The 18,640-nt window shown below is 37.1% G+C and overlaps 1 protein-coding gene across 1 annotated transcript in view; it reads left to right on the top strand.

The window, feature by feature from the left end:
- GRM7 (glutamate metabotropic receptor 7) overlaps positions 1-18,640 on the top strand; it is a gene marked incomplete at its 3' end in the record, with an annotated part of 813,045 nt that overhangs the window by 401,535 nt on the left and 392,870 nt on the right. The window contains exon 4 of the mRNA XM_081247592.1: positions 4,018-4,172. Coding sequence (XP_081103718.1) covers positions 4,018-4,172 — 155 coding nt within the window. The remainder of the gene's footprint in view (positions 1-4,017; positions 4,173-18,640) is intronic.

Genomic DNA, 18,640 nt, shown 5'->3' with positions numbered 1-18,640 from the left:
GTAGATGGGGAATTTTGAGATTTCTTAGAACATTAATTTCAAATACTTTGTCAGAGAATAGCAGTGAGAAGACCTTAATATCTAGATTTTGAAGCTAAGTGCTTAATCAGTCATGGGTGCTGATAAGTTGAATGTTAGGCAAGAGTGTATTCTTTTCCTGAAACACTTTTTTTTCTGATTATAAAAGTAATACAGGGCTATTGTAATCCATTGGAAAATAATGGAAACATTTTTGTCGTTGCATTTTAGTTAAAGGAATCCTTATGTTTACTCTGCCCCCTGATTATCTAGAAGAATTAAAGGTTAGAGAGAATAATCACAAATCAGGATCACAAGTAATCCCCAATAAAACTTACTATCCCAACCCTCAGAGATAATCACTAATAAAATTCTGGTTTAACATTTGCAATTATTTTATTCTAAACGTAAGTAAGCTCTCCCCAATAGAATCAGGATCGCATAGAATTTGATATTCTACTTTTCGCAATTCACATCTCATACCATAATATGTTTAAGTGGTTTAATCTTATTTCTCTTAATAAATTAACCCACACTTTTATGGAAACATATTAAGGTGAATATTTACTTTTTGTATTTATATCAGTTTTGTCTTTCTTACCTTGTCATAGTTGGCTTCTCCCCATCCTTTTCATTCTCTTCAAACCTCATCAGCGCTTTCTCAATGAATTGTTATTAGCAACAAATTGTGTATTATCCTTATTTTTCTGTGCTGTCATACAACTCTATACTATTAAGTACGCATATATTCATATATGTGGGGCCAGCCTTCATTATGTAAGAACTGAATAATCTTTTGCAGTTTTTTTAATTTGACTTTTTTTTTCTTAACAATACCTGGCAGAAATCAAACTATGTATAATTTTAATTGGTCTCTAATCCACCCTTTGGATGCACGATCATTTCTTTAACCAGTCCCTTATTGCTCTGCACTTAGGTTATCTCCAGTAATGAACATACGATTTTCACAGCATCAGTAATCATATCCTTTGGATAGATTAGTATCAGTAGAAATGGTATCTCTATGGATAGAGTATAAACGATTGTGTTTTATTTTTGTGAAAATAATAAAGGCACGTAATTTAAAAAAAAAACAAAATATGACTAAAACATTTTTGATGCAAAACATTGGTCTCCTGTCCCATCCCACCATACTCTCTGGTTTTGTTCTCCTTGAGCAATTATTTTATTTCTTTAAGCTAATTCTACTGCTCTTACCTGCATAATGTGCTTATACTGCAATTTTGGAACTATTACTTTAAAATATTATCTATCAGTTCCTCTTACGTGACGTAGAATTTGGCTCATTTACACCTCCTTTATCTTCCCAACATCAGATTTTCATTTAGTAAAAATCAGAGTTGACATTATTATGATCATATAAATATTATATACTACAGCATCAAGTATTTTTTCTATGATATGATTTTGGGAGAAAAACTTTTTGCTTTTCCTGGACTTAATATGACAGTGTTTTTACTTGCATAGATATCTTTAATATTTTATTATTAATGTCCTAGGTCTATCCCTTTTCCCATATGTTCATATATATAAAATAATCTGTGACTTCCATTACTTTTTCAGACACTTCCCTCCTGAAAGCTCCATCTTTCTGTTTTAAACTAGAGTGGTCTCTATTATTTTAAGATTTTCTTTTTCTTTCTCTCTCTCTTTGTGTCATTTTTATTCATCATTTATTTTCTTTTTTTGCTGAAGTGCACCCTCCAATGATTTTCTAGTAAAGGAAAAATTAAAGAAAAGCTTTTTTGTGTGTTTCACGCCTAAAAATATTCTTATCCTGCCTCCACACTTAATTACTAGTTGGAAATGTAAGGTGCAGTCTCATATTTATTTTTAAATACATCATACCTGGCATGTAAATGATTTATAGCAAGTATCTATGGTGACTAATGAGTTACAAAACTTGAAACTTGCAAGGAATTTGAGATTCTAAGTTTGGATAGAAAAATCTTTAAGATCCCTCGGATATCTGTCTATCTATCTATCTATCTATCTGTCTTTCCGTCTATCTACCTTTATAGATGCCAGTTCTATTTGTATAGAGATTCTGTGTGTGTTAAATATTAGAATTCTAGATTATGAATTTTTTTCTCAAAATTTGGAAGGCATTACTTCATCATCTGTCATCCTTTTTTTTTTTTTTCCCTTCTCTTGAGAGGTTGGTAATATTCTGCTTCTTATTACTCTCCAGAGGTCCCAATTTTCTCTTGAAAGCTTTATTCTCACTTTTTTCCAGAATCCTTAATTCTGTGACATGCTTTATTTCCCCCCATTAAATTGCTGGATGAGTCTCTTAATTTGGAAATGCATACTTTCAATTCCTTGCAGGTATTTTTTCATTTAAAAATTATTTAAAACTTTAATTTCTCTTTACATTTGTTCTGGAAATGCTATTAGTTGGATGTAATTCTTCCTGGGTTTATTCTTTAAGACACATCTTTTCATGTGTATGTTAAACGTTTTTGTTGTTGTTTTGCTTTCTGAAAATGTTTCTTCACTTTCTTCTTTATCTCTTCTAACTTAATTTTAGTTTCATATTTTTAATAACTAAGGGTTATTTCTTATTGTTGTTTCTATCTCATTCTTGATAATAGAGATGATAATTCTCATTTAACTGTACTTGCTTCTTTTTTGTTTGGTTTTTTTTTTTGGTATATTTTCTCTGCCTCACTCCACACCAATTTCCTTTCCCTTGTTAGTTTATTTGGTTTCTATTTTACCTTGGGAATTTTCCACAATGATGGGTCATTACCGGCAGTTTCCATTTGAGTAAGACACAGAGAGTTCTATGTACATGGGCAGAATTTGTCAACTGATAGGGCTCTGGGTGGACTGGTCAAGCATCCCAGTGGCCATTCCATGAGAGAATATCTCTGTGTCAGTATCTAGAATCTTTTTCCTGGGGTGGTTCAGATTTTTCCAGAGGAGCTGTGTTCTGCCTGGGACAACACACCTTTGGTTTCTAGAATTCTGTAAGCAGAGGTGAAAATTTCCTAGAGAGTCTTACCATTTCACTTCTTAATGGTAATTTAACTTCTTCCCTCACTCCCACCACCGTAATGTTTAACTCACCACCTCACATCTACCACCTTCTACTGTTTGGGTGTTCACAGTATCAGAACCTATTGCTTAGGATTTTATTTGAAGATTACCATTCCATATGTTGCCCAGATGAAATAGAAGGAGACCTTTGGTTTTTGCAATTTCATATACAGTTTTTCAATCAATCATATTGTATTGAACCATGTACATCTGTGGTACCTGGTATCTACAAGTCCTGAGAGGCAAACTAACCACCACTGCTGTTATTACCCACCAAAGTAGTTTCTGTTGCACAAATGTAGTTACCTCTTATCCATCCCGTTCTTCCAAAAATATTATTGTATTAATTTCATGAATAATGAGTTTCCCTTTTTTATTTGCCCTTATTGCCCTTGTTATTTGTATACTATTTTCATTTATAAACATGAGTTTTACACGTTTCAAGCTTAATGTGAATTTCTGTTCATTTTTATAAATAATTCAAGATGCTTCATTTAGACTGATATATTGCTTTCCAGAAAAGATATGTACTACCAGCAGCGAATGGGAGTGCTGATGTCTCCAGCCTCATGCCAAAACTCACAACACAGAATAAAACCAAACAAACGTTTTGGCCAAAATTAAATACTGTGTTCTAATTCACATTTTCTGCCTTTTTAATGTATGTGAATAACCAGCTTACTGGTTATTTATATTACTCCTTTTATCTTTTGATTTTTAATACTCTGCCTATTTACCTCAAACTACTTTGATTACTTGTGTTATTGGTTTACAAAAACTCTTTATATATTAAGGATGTAAATCCTTTTTCTTACTATTGATCACTTACTTTTTGAGAAATATTAACGTGCTTTTCTTCTGCTTGATTCCTAATATGTATGTGTTCAATAGCTGCTCTTTATCATTAAGATATATTTTTAATGTTCCTCTCCACAGGCAGATCCTTGCAGCAGCCAAAAGAGCTGACCAAGTAGGCCATTTCCTTTGGGTGGGATCAGACAGCTGGGGATCCAAAATAAACCCACTGCACCAGCATGAAGATATTGCAGAAGGAGCCATCACCATTCAGCCCAAGCGAGCAACTGTGGAAGGTATGAGTTCTGTCAGTAGTGTGATACTCTAAGAGAATGGTTGGTGCTGTGTAGGGTGGCTAAAGCGTGTGTCTCTTTGTGTGTTGGTTTTTTTACATAATTTATGCAGGATAGTTTCAAACCTGCAGCCATGAAATACAAGTGAGGCCCTATATCTGGTCTGTTCTTTTAGTTGATAGTCTTCTTTTGAAAATATCATGTTATTTTCATAATAATATACCAATTAGCATATATCCCTTGTTTTATTATGCTACAAGAGCTTTCTGAGAGATCATTACCCTTAATAAGAAGTGAAATAATAACACAATAAAAGTGTATATAAGCGAGCTGCATTTTCTAAGAAAGTATTTTGCCTTTGTAATTTATCTGTTACTTCCGTAGCAGGATAACTATAGGGATTCTTTTCCCCCATTACCTCTTGAGGTCTCTTCTAACCCCCAAGATCATACAGCATACGATCCAGCTAAGGCACCAACATCACCTTGCCTTCCTGAGGCTCTTTTGTTCTTGCTTTCTTTTTCTCTTTCTCTTACCTTCTTAAATTGCTGCCCCTTTTCTTTTTCTTTGCCTTCCTTGCTGCTGCAAAGATTCTTCGAGAGGTAGAAGGAGGAGAGGGCGTTTATTGGCATCTTTCTGATCTAACAAAAGTTGCTGATTACAATTTATGTTCTCCTTTAATTTGAATAGTTATTGCTAAAAGAAGACACTGTAAAGAAAAGCAACGCCTCCGCTGGTATCCTGCTTTGTCTTCCTTTTCGGATGGGCCAGGTCTCCAAAGAGTCCATAAAACATGCTTTGCACGTTAAAAAGAACTCCATCCTCTCAGTCACAAAGCATCAAATATTTGCCTTTCTTTCTATTCTGTCTCTACTACAATCTAAGTAATTATTCTCCCCAGAATGCTGCATGATCTATCTATCTTTCTAAACAAGCCAGGTTGTGGTTCTGTCACTGTTGCCTTTCTATGTTATCTCAGGGAGATAAAGATCCCATGAGTCACCCATGTGTTCACTGAGAGGCTTTGAATTAATTTCATTCCCAAATATATGTCCGGAGAAGATTGCCTGTCTTCCTACCCAACCCAGTACATCTGCAGATGAGCAACAAGAATAAAAGCCATTTTAACTGTTTCCACTCCTTTTCACTAAGAACTTAACTATCTACTGTGTGCTTTGCTCTGTGCTGAGTTGGAAAAATAAGAAGAGGACAAAAGTCCCATCCTCAAAGCATACAGAGCTCGGTAAATGTATCAGAAAATAGTTGATGACTGTGTAACATGAGAAATACTGTAAGCACAGTGCGGAATAGATGGATAGACGGTGTGGGGTAAGATAAAATGCAAGCTTGTCTAGGGTGGTGATGCCGTGGTTGCGGAAAGAGGCCTGAGAGGAGGTTAAACAGGAAGTGATGCACTAAAGCTCATCAGGCAACAGGAAGAAACTCCTGTACTCCGCACCCAGGAGGTGGGAGCCGAGGAGGGAAGGAGCAGCACCTACTGGGGTAACTTTAAATACTGCCTTCTGCAGCCCAGTCCTGCATTGTAGCCATCCTTAGATCCTTCCAGTTCTTTTTTTCTTTACATTTTGTTGTTAACATCTTTATAATTGCTTTACAATGGTGTGTTAGTTTCTGCTGTACAACAAAGTGAATCAGCTATACACATACAAGTATCCCCATATCCCCTCCTTGTTGCGTCTCCCTCCCTCCCACCCTCCCTATCCCACCCCTCTACGTGGTCACAAAGTACCAAGCTGATCTCCCTGTGCTATGCGGCTGCTTCCCACTAGCTATCTGTTTTACACTTGGTAGTGTATGTATGTCCATGCCAGTCTCTCACTTTGTCCCAGCTTACCCTTCCCCCTCCCCGTGTCCTCAAGTCCATTCTCTCTGTTTGCATCTTTATTCCTGTCCTGCCCCTATATTCTTCAGAACCTTTTTTTTTTTTTTACATTCCATATATATGTGTTAGCTTATGGTATTTGTTTTTCTCTTTGTGACTTACTTCGCTCTGTATGACAGAGTCCATCCACCTCACTACAAATAACTCAATTTCATTTCTTTTTATGGCTGAGTAATATTCCATTGTATATATGTGCCACATCTTCTTTATCCATTCATCTGTCAGTGGACACTTAGGTTGCTTCCATGTCCTGGCTATTGTAAATAGAGCTGCAATGAACATTTTGGTACATGACTCTTTTTGAATTATGGTTTTCTCAGGGTATACGCCCAGTAGTGGGATTGCTGGGTCGTATGGTAGTTCTATTTTTAGTTTTTTAAGGAACCTCCATACTGTTCTCCATAGTGGCTGTATCAATTTACATTCCCACAGACACTGAAAGAGGGTTCCCTTTTCTCCACACCCTCTCCAGCATTTATTGTTTGTAGATTTTTTGATGATGGCCATTCAGACTGGAGTGAGGTGATACCTCACAGTAGTTTTGATTTGCATTTCTCTAATGATTAGTGATGTTGAGCATCCTTTCATGTGTTTGTTGGCAATCTGTATATCTCCTTTGGAGAAATGTCTATTTAGATCTTCTGCCCATTTTTGGATTGGGTTATTTGTTTTTTTGATATTGAGCTGCATGACCTGCTTGTAAATTTTGGAGATTAATCCTTTGTCAGTTGCTTCATTTACAAATATTTTCTTCCATACTGAGGGCTGTCTTTTCATCTTGTTTATGTTTTCCTCTGCTGTGCAAAAGCTTTTAAGTTACATTAGGTCACATTTGTTTACAGTGTTTTTATTTCCATTTCTCTAGGAGGTGGGTCAAAACGGATCTTGCTGTGATTTATTTCATAGAGTATTCTGCCTATGTTTTCCGCTAAGAGGTTTATAGTGTCTGGGCTCACATTTAGGTCTTTAATGCATTTTGAGTTTATTTTTGTGTATAGTGTTAGGGAGTGTTCTAATTTCATTCTTTTACATGTAGCTGGCCAGTTTTCCCAGCACCACTTTTTGAAGAGGTTATCTTTTCTCCATTGTATATTCTTGCCTCTTTTATGAAATATAAGGTGACGTGCATGGGTTTCTCTCTGGGCTTTCTATCCTGTTCCAATGATCTGTAGTTCTGTTTTTGTGCCAGTACCATACTATCTTGATTACTGTAGCTTTGTAGTATAATCTGAAGTCCGGGAGCCTGTTTCCTTCAGCTCCGTTTTTCTTTCTCAAGATTGCTTTGACTATTCGGGGTCTTTTGTGTTTCCATATTATATATTGTGAAATTTTTTGTTCTAGTTCTGTGAAAAATGCCAGTGGTAGTTTGATAGGGATTGCATGGAATCTGTAGATTGCTTTGGGTAGTAGAGTCACTTTCACACTGCTGACTCTTCCAGTCCAAGAACATGGTATATCTCTCCATCTGTTTGTATCATCTTTAGTTTCTTTCATCAGTGTCCTGTAGTTTTCTGCATACAGGTCTTTTGTCTATATAGGTAGGTTTATTCTTAGGTATTTTATTCTTTTTGTTGAAATGGTAAATGGAAGTGTTGCCTTAATTTCTCTTTCAGACTTTTCATTATTAGTGTATAGAAATGCAAGAGATTTCTGTGCATTCATTTTGTATCCTGCTACTTTACCAAATTCATTGATTAGCTCTAGTAGTTTTCTGGTAGCATCTTTAGGACTCTCTATGTATAGTATCATGTCATCTGCAAACAGTGACAGCTTTACTTCTTCTTTTCGGATTTGGATTCCTTTTATTTCTTTTTCTTCTCTGACTGCTGTGGCTAAAACTTCCAAGCTATCTTGAATAATAGTGCTGAGAGTGGACAACCTTGTCATGTTCCTGATCTTAGAGGAAATGCTTTCAGTTTTTCACCACTGAGAACGATGTTGGCTGTGGTTTGTCCTATGTGGCCTTTATTATGTTGAGGTAAGTCCCTCTATGCCTACTTTCTAGAGGGTTTTTATCATAAATGCGTGTTGAATTTTGTCAGAAAATTTTTCTGCATCTATTGAAATGATCATATGATTTTTCTCCTTCAATTTTGTTAATATGGTGTTTATCGTTGATTGATTTGCATGTATTGAAGTATGCTTGCATTCCTGGGATAAACTCCACTTGGTCATGGGGTATGATCCTTTTAATGTGTTGTTGGACTCTGTTTGCTAGTATTTTGTTGAGGATTTTTGCATCTATGTTCATCAGTGATATTGGCCTGTAGTTTTCTATTTCTGTGACATCTTTGTCTAGTTTTGGTATCAGGGTGATTGTGGCCTCATAGAATGAGTTTGGGAGTGTTCCCCCCTCTGCTATATTTTGGAAGAGTTTGAGAAGGATAGGTGTTAGCTCTTCTCTAAATTTTTGATAGAATTCACCTGTTAAGCCATCTGGTCCTGGGCTTTTGTTTGTTGGAAGATTTTTAATCACAGTTTTAATTTCAGTGCTTGTGATTGGTCTGTTTATATCTTCTATTTCTTCCTGGTTCATTCTCAGAAGGTTGTGCTTTTCTGAGAATTTGTCCATATCTTCCAGGTTGTCCATTTTATTGGCATATAGCTGCTTGTAGTAATCTCTTATGATCGTTTGTATTTCTGCAGTGTCAGTTGTTACTTCTCCTTTTTCATTTCTAATTCTATTGATTTGAGTCTTTTCCTTTTTTTTTTTTTGGATGAGTCTGGCTAATGGTTTATCAATTTTGTTTATCTTCTCAAAGAACCAGCTTTTAGTTTTATTGATCTTTGCTGTTGTTTCCTTCATTTCTTTAAACTTATTTCTGATCTGATCTTTATGATTTCTTTCGTTCTGCTATCTTTGCAGATTTTTTTGTTCTTCTTTTTCTTATTGCTTTAAGTGTAAGGTTAGGTTGTTTATTTGAGATGTTTCTTGTTTCTTGAGGTAGGATTGTCTTGCTATAAACTTCCCTCTTAGAACTGCTTTTGCTGCATCCCATAGGCTTTGGGTCATCATGTTTTCATTGTCATTTGTTTCTAGGTATTTTTTTATTTCCTCTTTGATTTCTTCAGTTATCTCTTGGTTATTTAGTAGTTATTGTTTAGCGTCCATGTGTTTGTATTTTTTGCACATTTTTTCCTGCAGTTGATATCTCGTCTCATAGTGTTGTGGTTGGAAAACATACTTGATACAATTTCAATTTTCTTAAATTTACCAAGGCTTGATTTGTTACCCAAGATATGATCTATCCTGCAGAATGTTCCATGAGCACTTGAGAAGAAAGCTTATTCTGTTGTTTTTGGATGGAAAGTCCTATAAATATCAGTAAAGTCCATCTTGTTTAATGTGTCATTTAAAGCTTGTGTTTCCTTATTTATTTTCATTTTGGTTGATCCGTCCATTGGTGAAAATGGGGTGTTAAAGTCCCCTACTATGATTGTGTTACTGTCGATTTCCCCTTTTATTTGCCTTATTTATTGAAGTGCTCCTATGTTGGGTGCATAAATATTTACAATTGTTGTATCTTCTTCTTGGATTGTTCCCTTGATCATTGTATAGTGTCCTTATTTGTCTCTTGTAATAGTCTTTATTTTAAAGTCTATTTTGTCTGATATGAGAATTGCTACTCCAGCTTTCTTTTGGTTTCCATGTGCATGGAATATCTTTTTCCATCCCCTCACCTTCAGTTTGTATGTGTCCCTAGGTCTGAAATGGGTCTCTTGTAGACAGCATATATATGGGTCTTGTTTTTGTATCCATTCAGCCAGTGTATGTCTTTTGGTTGGAGCATTTAATCCATTTACATTTAAGGTAGTTATCGATATGTATGTTCCTGTTACCATTTTCTTAATTGTTTTGGGTTTGTTATTGTAGGTCTTTTCCTTCTCTTGTGTTTCTTGCCTAGAGAAGTTCCATTAGCATTTGTTGTAGAGCTGGTTTGATGGTGCTGAATTCTCTTAGCTTTTGCTTGTCTGTAAAGGTTATAATTTCTCTATTGAATCTAAATGAGATTCTTGCTGGGTAGAGTCATCTTGGTTTTAGGTTTTTCCCTTTCATCACTTTAAATATGTCCTGCCACTCTCTCCTGCCTTGCATAGTTTCTGCTGAAATATCAGCTGTTAACCTTATGGGGATTCCCTTGTGTGTTATTTTTTGTTTTTCCCTTGCTGCTTTTAATATTTTTTCTTTATATTTAATTTTTTTTTTTTGCACGGTACACAGCCCTCTCACTGTTGTGGCCTCTCCCGTTGCAGAGCACAGGCTCCGGATGTGCAGGCTTAGTGGCCGTGGCTCACTGGCCCAGCCACTCCGCGGCATGTGGGATCCTCCCGCATCGGGGCATGAACCCGCGTCCTCTGCATCGGGAGGCAGACTCTCAACCACTGCGCCACCAGGGAAGCCCTGTATTTAATTTTTGATAGTTTGACTAATAAGTGTACTGGCATGTTACTCTTTGGATTTATCCTGTATGGGACTCTCTGCTCTTCCTGGACTTCATTGAGTATTTCCTTTCCCATATTAGGGAAGTTTTCAACTATAATCTGTTCAAATACTTTCTCAGTCCCTTTTTTTTTCTCTTCTTCTTCTCAGACCCCTATAATTCGAATGTTCCTGCATCTAATGTTGTCCCAGAGGTCTCTGAGACTGTCCTCAATTCTTTTCATTCTGTTCTTTATTCTGCTCTGCTTTAGTTATTTCTACTATTTTATCTTCGAAGTCACTTATCCGTTCTTCTGCCTCAGTTATTCTGCTATTGACTCCTTCTAGAGAATGTTTCATTTCATTTATTGTGTTATTCATCATTGTTTGTTTGCTGTTTAGTTCTTCTAGGTCCTTGTTAAACATTTCTTGTATTTTCTCCATTCTATTCCCAAGATTTTGGATCATCTTTACTATCATTACTCTGAATTCTTTTTCAGGTAGACTGCCTATTTCCTCTTCATTTGTTTGGTCTGGTGGGTTTTTACTTTGCTCCTTCATCTGCTGTGTGTTTTTCTGTCTTCTCATTTTCCTTAACTTACGGTGTTTGGTGGTCTCCTTTTTATAGGCTGCAGGTTCATAGTTCCCGTTGTTTTTGGTGTCTGCCAAAAGGTTGGTTCAGTGGGTTGTGTAGGCTTCCTGGTGGAGGGGACTAGTGCCTGTGTTCTGGTGGATGAGGCTGGATCTTGTTTTCTGGTGGGCAGGACCACGTCCATCGGTGTGTTTTGGGGTGTCTGATACCTTATTATGATTTTAGGCAGCCTCTTTGCAAATGGGTGGGTTTGTGTTTCTGTTTTGAGAGTTGTTTGGCATAGGGTGTCCAGCCCTGTAGCTTGCTTATTGTTGAGTGGAGCTGGGTCTTAGTGTTGAGATAGGGATCTCTGGGAGATCTTTTGCTGTTTGGTATTATGTGGAGCCGGGAGGTCTCTTGTGGACCAGTGTCCTGAACTCAGGTCTCCCACCTCAGAGGCACAGGCCTGACACCCCGCCCAAGCACCAAGACCCTTTTAGCCACACGGCCAGGTGCATGGGGAGTTTCTTGCCTTTTGGGAAGTCTAGGTCTTCTGACAGCATTCAGTAGGTGTTCTGTAGGAGTTGTTCCACATGTAGATGTATTTCTGATGTATTTGTGGGGAGGAAGGTGATCTCCACGTCTTACTCCTCTGCCATCTTGAGGGTCTCTCTACATGTTGTTTTTGAAAATGCTCCTGACAGAAGATAGAGATGCAGCCAAAGGTGTTGCATGTAGTGCCAACTCTCTGGTTCCACGGATTCCCCCTTCCAGTTCTTTAAAAAGTTTCCCATTCATTGGGAAAACTCTTCCCTCTCCTAGAGTAGCAGTCACTGCGCTATTTGCCTGATTAACTCCTTTCTATTCTTTGGGTCTCTGCTTAGATATTAATTTTCCTTAGAAGCCATCTGCAACCATTGCACCCCATCCAGGTCTGGTTAGGGGCTCCTTCTGTTGCTTCTATTGCACCCTACATACTCCATACCATTATGATATCTCTTTACTTGTCTCTATGTGGAAACCTATCCATTATGCATTGTTGTACCACCAGCACCTTGAACTTGGCCTGGATATGGCAGGTGATCAAACGTGTTTTTAAGTGGTTGGATGCCTGGATGGATGGAGGAATTACAGGCAACATAAAGGTGTGGCACAAAATATGGATGATAAGTGGACCAGAGTTGGATCATGAAGGGTCTTAGAAACTACACTTAGGAATTTGTATTTCAGGCAGCATCTGAGTATGAAAATGAGATGTGATAAGAGAGATTTAGAAAGCTCACTCAGATGACTCTGTGGAGGGGTGAAGTGTAAGATTTGGGTGGGTGTCAAAGCAAAGCAACAGATTACAGGGTCTCTTCTGAGGTCCTCTCTTCCTAAGTGGTAGGTACATCGTAGGCATGTTAGTAACTCCATGGTTTCTACCTCCAGCTTCAAGATATTTTAGGAAATTACTAAGTACTTCAAAAGTTTATAAATTCTTGAAACAAAATACTTCTTCATGTATATATAGGGATACACAACGTTATTAAATTAGACACAAAACAGCATTCTGAATCTGCCAAGAAAAATGTGGTCTCAAAAATGGAGGAGAAATGGTATTATGAATGAAAGTACTATTGAAATGTGATGGAACAGCAACTCTTCATGCAAAACTCTCCATTCCTCCCCAGATAGAACATGAGGCTTTTCATGTGACTGTTTAGAAATGGTGTGACTTCCATCTAGCCATATTGTCTTCTGCATTGATAAAAAGAGCAGCCAAGATTAGTTCACTAATATTTAGGATGAGACCACAGGATTGTGGCTATGCATTTATAGTGCCGCACTCCTAAGGAAGTGAAAAAGGAAATGCATTCCATCGCACTAAGTTTTCTGAACAAAGCTATGACATATCTCAAATGAAACTACAGAATGTATTCTGTATGAACAATTAAGTTTTCCTCTCCTGTGTTTTTTTTTTCCTTTTCTTTTCCTTTTTGGTGGTTGTTCCATACTGGTTTCTACTGGGATGGACATCATCCAAATAGTCATAATACTGCTACATCCCTCTATCTTTGCCTGGGTTGTGCAATGCTGTACCTTGTAATGTAAATAAGAAAAACCCAATCAATAATCAACATGTCTTTTTTCCTTTCGATCGTATTTTGAACACATTTGGCAAACACCTAAATTTTTGGCTTGTCTTCTGTGTATCTGCATGAACAATTAACAACAAATTGCCTTAGGCCAAAGGGCTAGCAAGTGCATTGCCCCTGTGAAAGTCGTGTTCATCTTCTTTTAGCCTCTATCTGTATCTATTCTCCATTTGTAGAAAGCAAGTCCTCAGTGTTTGCTAGCCCAGGGGGTCATTTTCCCCCACTTTCAATTAGATGATGATAGGAACCGTGCCCGGGAAAGGTCACCCCTGGCCCCGTTGTCTGCCCAGCATTCACGGGAGATCTCAGAGTGTTTCCAGACTTGGCAGCACTTCTCCAGCTCCTGAGCCAACACTCTTCTATCATTTTTAGTTTTTCTGTATTGTGTGATGAGTCAAGGGACCCCTGGCATTTCCCTCTCTTCTGTTGCCCCATTAACAGGGATCCCCAGTCATTGTCTCCAGCCCTGACCAAGTCCTCAAAGCAAAATGCCCAAATCGCCTTCCATTCTTTGCCCTCCAAAATGCTCTACTTCTCTGAGGGTAGGCTGTCCGGGGCATCCTCTGCTTATAGCCAGCGAGGATCATGGGCCAGGTTCTTTTCATCTCTGACATAATCATTAACATTAGGGAGCGAGCATAATGAAGGGTGGATTTTCAAAGCCGACTCTAATGGTTCTGACTATTGGTGATGATTTTCAAATGGGTCTATAGCACAGTTTGGTTCCTGAATTAAATCTGTGATACGTGTAAGAAAAGACAAAAAGCGCTCTGGACCTGGCATGAAAAAATTGGTTATTTCATGCATTTTCTAGCTCAAGATAGAAACAGTTTCTTTATTTTTTCTTAAAACCAGAGATCAAAGCTTTGAAAAACTGAACTAAAATGTTTTTGGCTCCAATTTAGATATACCCTACTTTAGTCTTCCTTGATTACCTGGAATGTTCCACACATATCATAAAGTTTTGTTAGGGGAATGAGAGAAAATGCCAAGAAATGAAATATTGCCTTAAACCACAATATTATTTCTAAGCAATGCTATAATTAATAAAAGACCTGTAACCTTGTTTAATGAAAGAGCAGTGAGACTATTCCATGTTCAGTGTTATGACAGTTTTTTTCATTGAATCTGTCATAAATGTTTGTAAGCTCTAGCAAGGTATCAGCCACTGATCTAAACACTGAGCTATAGCGAGTGACAATGCAGATCACACCCCTGCTCTCCTGGAGTTAACCTCCTAATATGGAGTTGACAAGTGATAAAGAAGAGTATAAATAAGAAAATATCACATTGGGATAATTACTATCAAGTGTATTTCCTTAAGGACCAACTTGTAAATTACTGAGATACAAATGGAAAAGAAAGAAGAAGAGAGACAAGGCAACTAGCATACCATGCAGGTTAAAAAAAAAAAAAGAAATTTGGAGGATCTGTAGGAATGTCAGGAGCTCAAACCTCTTGAACCTGTTCTGGACTCCTGGCACATATTCATATCAGATCCTTACACTGCATAAAATACCCGAGGTTTCCCATTTCACTGTTTCTGACCGATCTGGAAAATACTGGTGTTTTTGTGGTTGATCAAATCATTAATGTTTTTAAAGACTTCCTTCTTTTTCCAGAGTTAGTCTATGCTGAGAAACCAAACTCAATGCTCCCGCAGTCCAAAAGGTGTCACATACCCGCTTTATGACAAACACAAATCATACTCATGGGCAGCAAGCCCCACTGGAATCTGATCCTTCAGGACAGTGCCTAAGACCCATGGCTTCCCTGGGATTATCCATCTTTTTTTTTTTTTTTTTTCTGAAACTTTGGCATTTACTAATGTAGCCCTAGCATGTAGTAAGTCCTAAAAAACCAAATTTATCATTTTTGTCTGTTATATATGAATCTATCTATAATACCTGAGCATGCAAAAGACTGCATATTTGTATGAATTTGAAGTTTCCTAGGATGGCAGAAATATTCATCCAAAATGGCTTTTCTCTCCGACTTTGTATTCTAAGATATTTAGTCAAAAAGGTCTCCACTTCAGGATTTGACCAGAAATTTCAAAGGTGTCTTTATACACTTTTCTATTTGCTTCCCTTAAGAGTATCTCTTGCCTTCTTTGTTCATCTTGCCTTTTCTTTCAGATTTTGAGAGACTTCCCATGCAGGACTGACACGATGGCTCAGTTAGGCAATTTCCTTAGATGTTAAAAACAAACACGGAAAGGCTCAGCCTTGACTCCTCAGAAAGCAGAAAGTACAGCAGAGGCTGCCTCTGTTTGTGTTAGACATTTCACTGGGAACTTCCTTTCCAAACTATACTGCTTGTTTCTTTCATAGATGGTATATTTGGTGTTGTATCTAAAAGGTGTCACCATACCCAAGGTCATCTAGATTTTCTCTTACATTATCTTCTAGGAGTTTTAAAATTTTGTGTTTTACATTTAGCTCTGTGATCCATTTTCAGTTAATTTTTGTGTAGAGTGTAAGGTGTGTGTCTAAACTGAATTTTTTTCATGTGGATGTCTAGTTGTTAAAGCACCGTTTGTTGAGGAGACTACCTTTGCTCCATTGTATTATTGCCTTTGCTCTTTTGTCAAAGATCAGCTGACTGTATTTATGGGGGCCTATTTCTGGATGCTCTCTTCTATTCCATTGACCTATTTATCTATTATTTCTCAGATACCACATTGTCTTGATTACTATGACTTTATAGTAAGTCTTGAAGTTGGGTAGCATCAGTCCACCACCTTCATTCTTCTCCTTCAATATTGTGTTAGCTATTGTGAGTCTTTTGCCTCTTCATGTAAACTTTAGAATCAGTTGGTTGGTATCCATAAAGTAATTTCCTGAGATTTTTATTGGGATTGCATTGAATCTATAGATCAATTTGGGTAGAACTGACATCTTGACAATATTGTTTCCCTCTCCATGAACATGGAGTATTTCTACATTTATTTAGTTCTTCTTTGATTTCATTCATCAGTGTTTCATAGTTTTTCTCATATAGATCTTGTACATATTTTATTAGATTTATACCTAAGAATATAATAAGGATAGTTTTATGTCTTCTTCCCAATCTATATAACTTATATTTCCTTTTTCTTGCCTTAGTGCATTAGCAAAGACTTCCTTATTAAAGTGAAAAGGTAGAGTGGGAAGGGTCATCCTTGCTTTGTAGTTTATCTTAGCAAGGGAAAGCTTTGAGTTTCTCACCATTAAGTATGATGTTAGCTGTAGACTTTTTTGTAGATATATAATTTTTTTAACAAACTTAGACTATAAGGTAAGTCATATTACTGTAAAATAAAAATTCAGATAGTTTCAAGAACGATTGTTGCCTTTACAATACATGCCTACAATTAGAACCAGGTAATAACATAGGTAATGTTATTTTGTTAAATTTTATCATGAAATGAAGCCATTTTATATACATAGGAATTCTATGTAGGAATAGGAATTAGGAATTCTATGAAAATATTTATGCAAGGATTGTCTTTGAAGAAAAATGTAAGCTAGGGAATGCTTTTATAATTGTGAAATCAGCACAGCTATGGTTCATTGATTGGCAAAAACATTATTTTAAAAAAGAGAGAGATGTAATATTTCAAACAAATACCCTACTGTGTTGAAATTAGAAATGTATAAATATTGATAACCTAATTTTAATTTTGATTTGAAAAGCAGAATGCCAAAATGTCTTAATAAAACATTTTTTAGGCCGAGGAATATGACACTGATAATATTATTTTGGGATTCCATTCAGTTAGCACATTCCACACTGCATTGATTCCTTGCTTAAAATAAATCATGACTTTTATGTGCTCTTTGCCCAGTTGAGAACTGATTGTGTGTGTAATGTGTGCTCAAGGTTACATACTGTTTCTCTAACTATAGCTCCAGCAACTTTCCTCCCTGAGTCATCACATTCAGGAACTTTTTCACTTTATAAATATACCTCCCCCTTTCTTTCACCCACTCCAAAATTGTATTCACTGTCATCACATCATCATTAATGTTTCTTTTCTTTCTTTTTTTTTTTTTTTTTGTGGTACGCGGCCCTCTCACTGTTGTGGCCTCTCCTGTAGCAGAGCACAGGCTCCAGATGCGCAGGCCCAGCGGCCATGGCTCACAGGCCCAGCTGCTCCGTGGCATGAGGGATCTACCCGGACTGGGGCATGAACCCATGTCCCCTGCATAGGCAGGCATACTCTCAACCACTGTGCCACCAGGGAAGCCCTAATGTTTCTTTATATCACAGAATTATAGGTAATGAGCTGTTAGATGTGGAAGAGATCATTGATTGTCAATCAGTTAACAAATGTTAGCTATCTACTCTCTGACAGGCACTGACCAGGTACTGGTAACCAGAAAACAAAAATTCTTTCTCTAGTGGAGATTAAGGTGTAGCAGAGGGAGAGAGATAATTATTAATAGGCTTAATAAATAAGTAAATAATAGACAGTGTTAGCTGTTGGTAAATTGTATAAATTTTATCTCTTTATGGATATTCTCATTAGTGACTTCTCCAAACTTAAAAAGACAGTATTCCTTATCATGTGTGGTCACTGAACTGCCTGCTCTGTTAACTTGTATTCAGCTAGCATTTTGACAGAGATTTCCTTGAATGCCAGGAGCTAAAACAAAAAAAACAATACTTTTCACAGCTGATTAATTTATTAGGTCTGCCATAACAAAGTGCTATAGACTGGGTGGCTTAAACAACAGAAATTTATTGTTTCACAGTTCTGAAGGCTAGAAGTCCAAGATCAAGGTGTTGGCAGGGTTATTCCTTGTTAGGGTTATGAAAGAAAATCTGTTCCATGCCTCTTGCCTACCTTCTGATGATTTGCTGGCAGTCTTGGTATTTCTTGGGTCCCTTTCATCTTCACATGATGATCTCCCTATATGTGTATGTCTCTCTGTTCTGATTTTCCCTTTTATGAGGATGCCTTTCATATTGGAAAGGGTCCACGCTAAAGACTTCATCTTAACTTTACTAATTACATTTGTAATGACCTATTTAGAATAAGGTCACATTTGAGACTCTGGGGTTTTGGGTTTCAACATGTGAGTTTTGAGGGAGACTTAATTTAACACGTAGCACTCAGTCTTTGTGGATTGGCTCTGTTCTAGGGCCTTCCTTCCACACATAACCAGGCTGTTTGCAATTCTGCCTTAGCCTTTACTTCCTGCTTGTGCTGAGCCTAGAGAGTAGTCAAAGATGAAAGTTTAAGGTCAGGTCTTCTCATGATTTTTCTGAGCATCCATCCTGCCCTGGATATATGTGTGACTTTCTAAATTCCCCAGTATACACAGGCATTTCTGAATGTCCTAATTTCCCAAAGAAACTCTTTTCAGATTTTCCTCCAAGGCTTTCTGCTGTCTGTTGTTTGTTTCCACCATAATATTTTGTTCTAGGTGACAATTGGTTTTCCATTCACCT

This window comes from Mesoplodon bidens (assembly GCF_964165515.1).
Source record: "Mesoplodon bidens genome assembly, chromosome: 10".
Lineage (NCBI taxonomy): Eukaryota > Metazoa > Chordata > Mammalia > Artiodactyla > Ziphiidae > Mesoplodon > Mesoplodon bidens.
The sequence above is the reverse complement of the archived record's forward strand: the minus strand, read 5'-3'. Positions and strand labels throughout refer to the sequence as shown.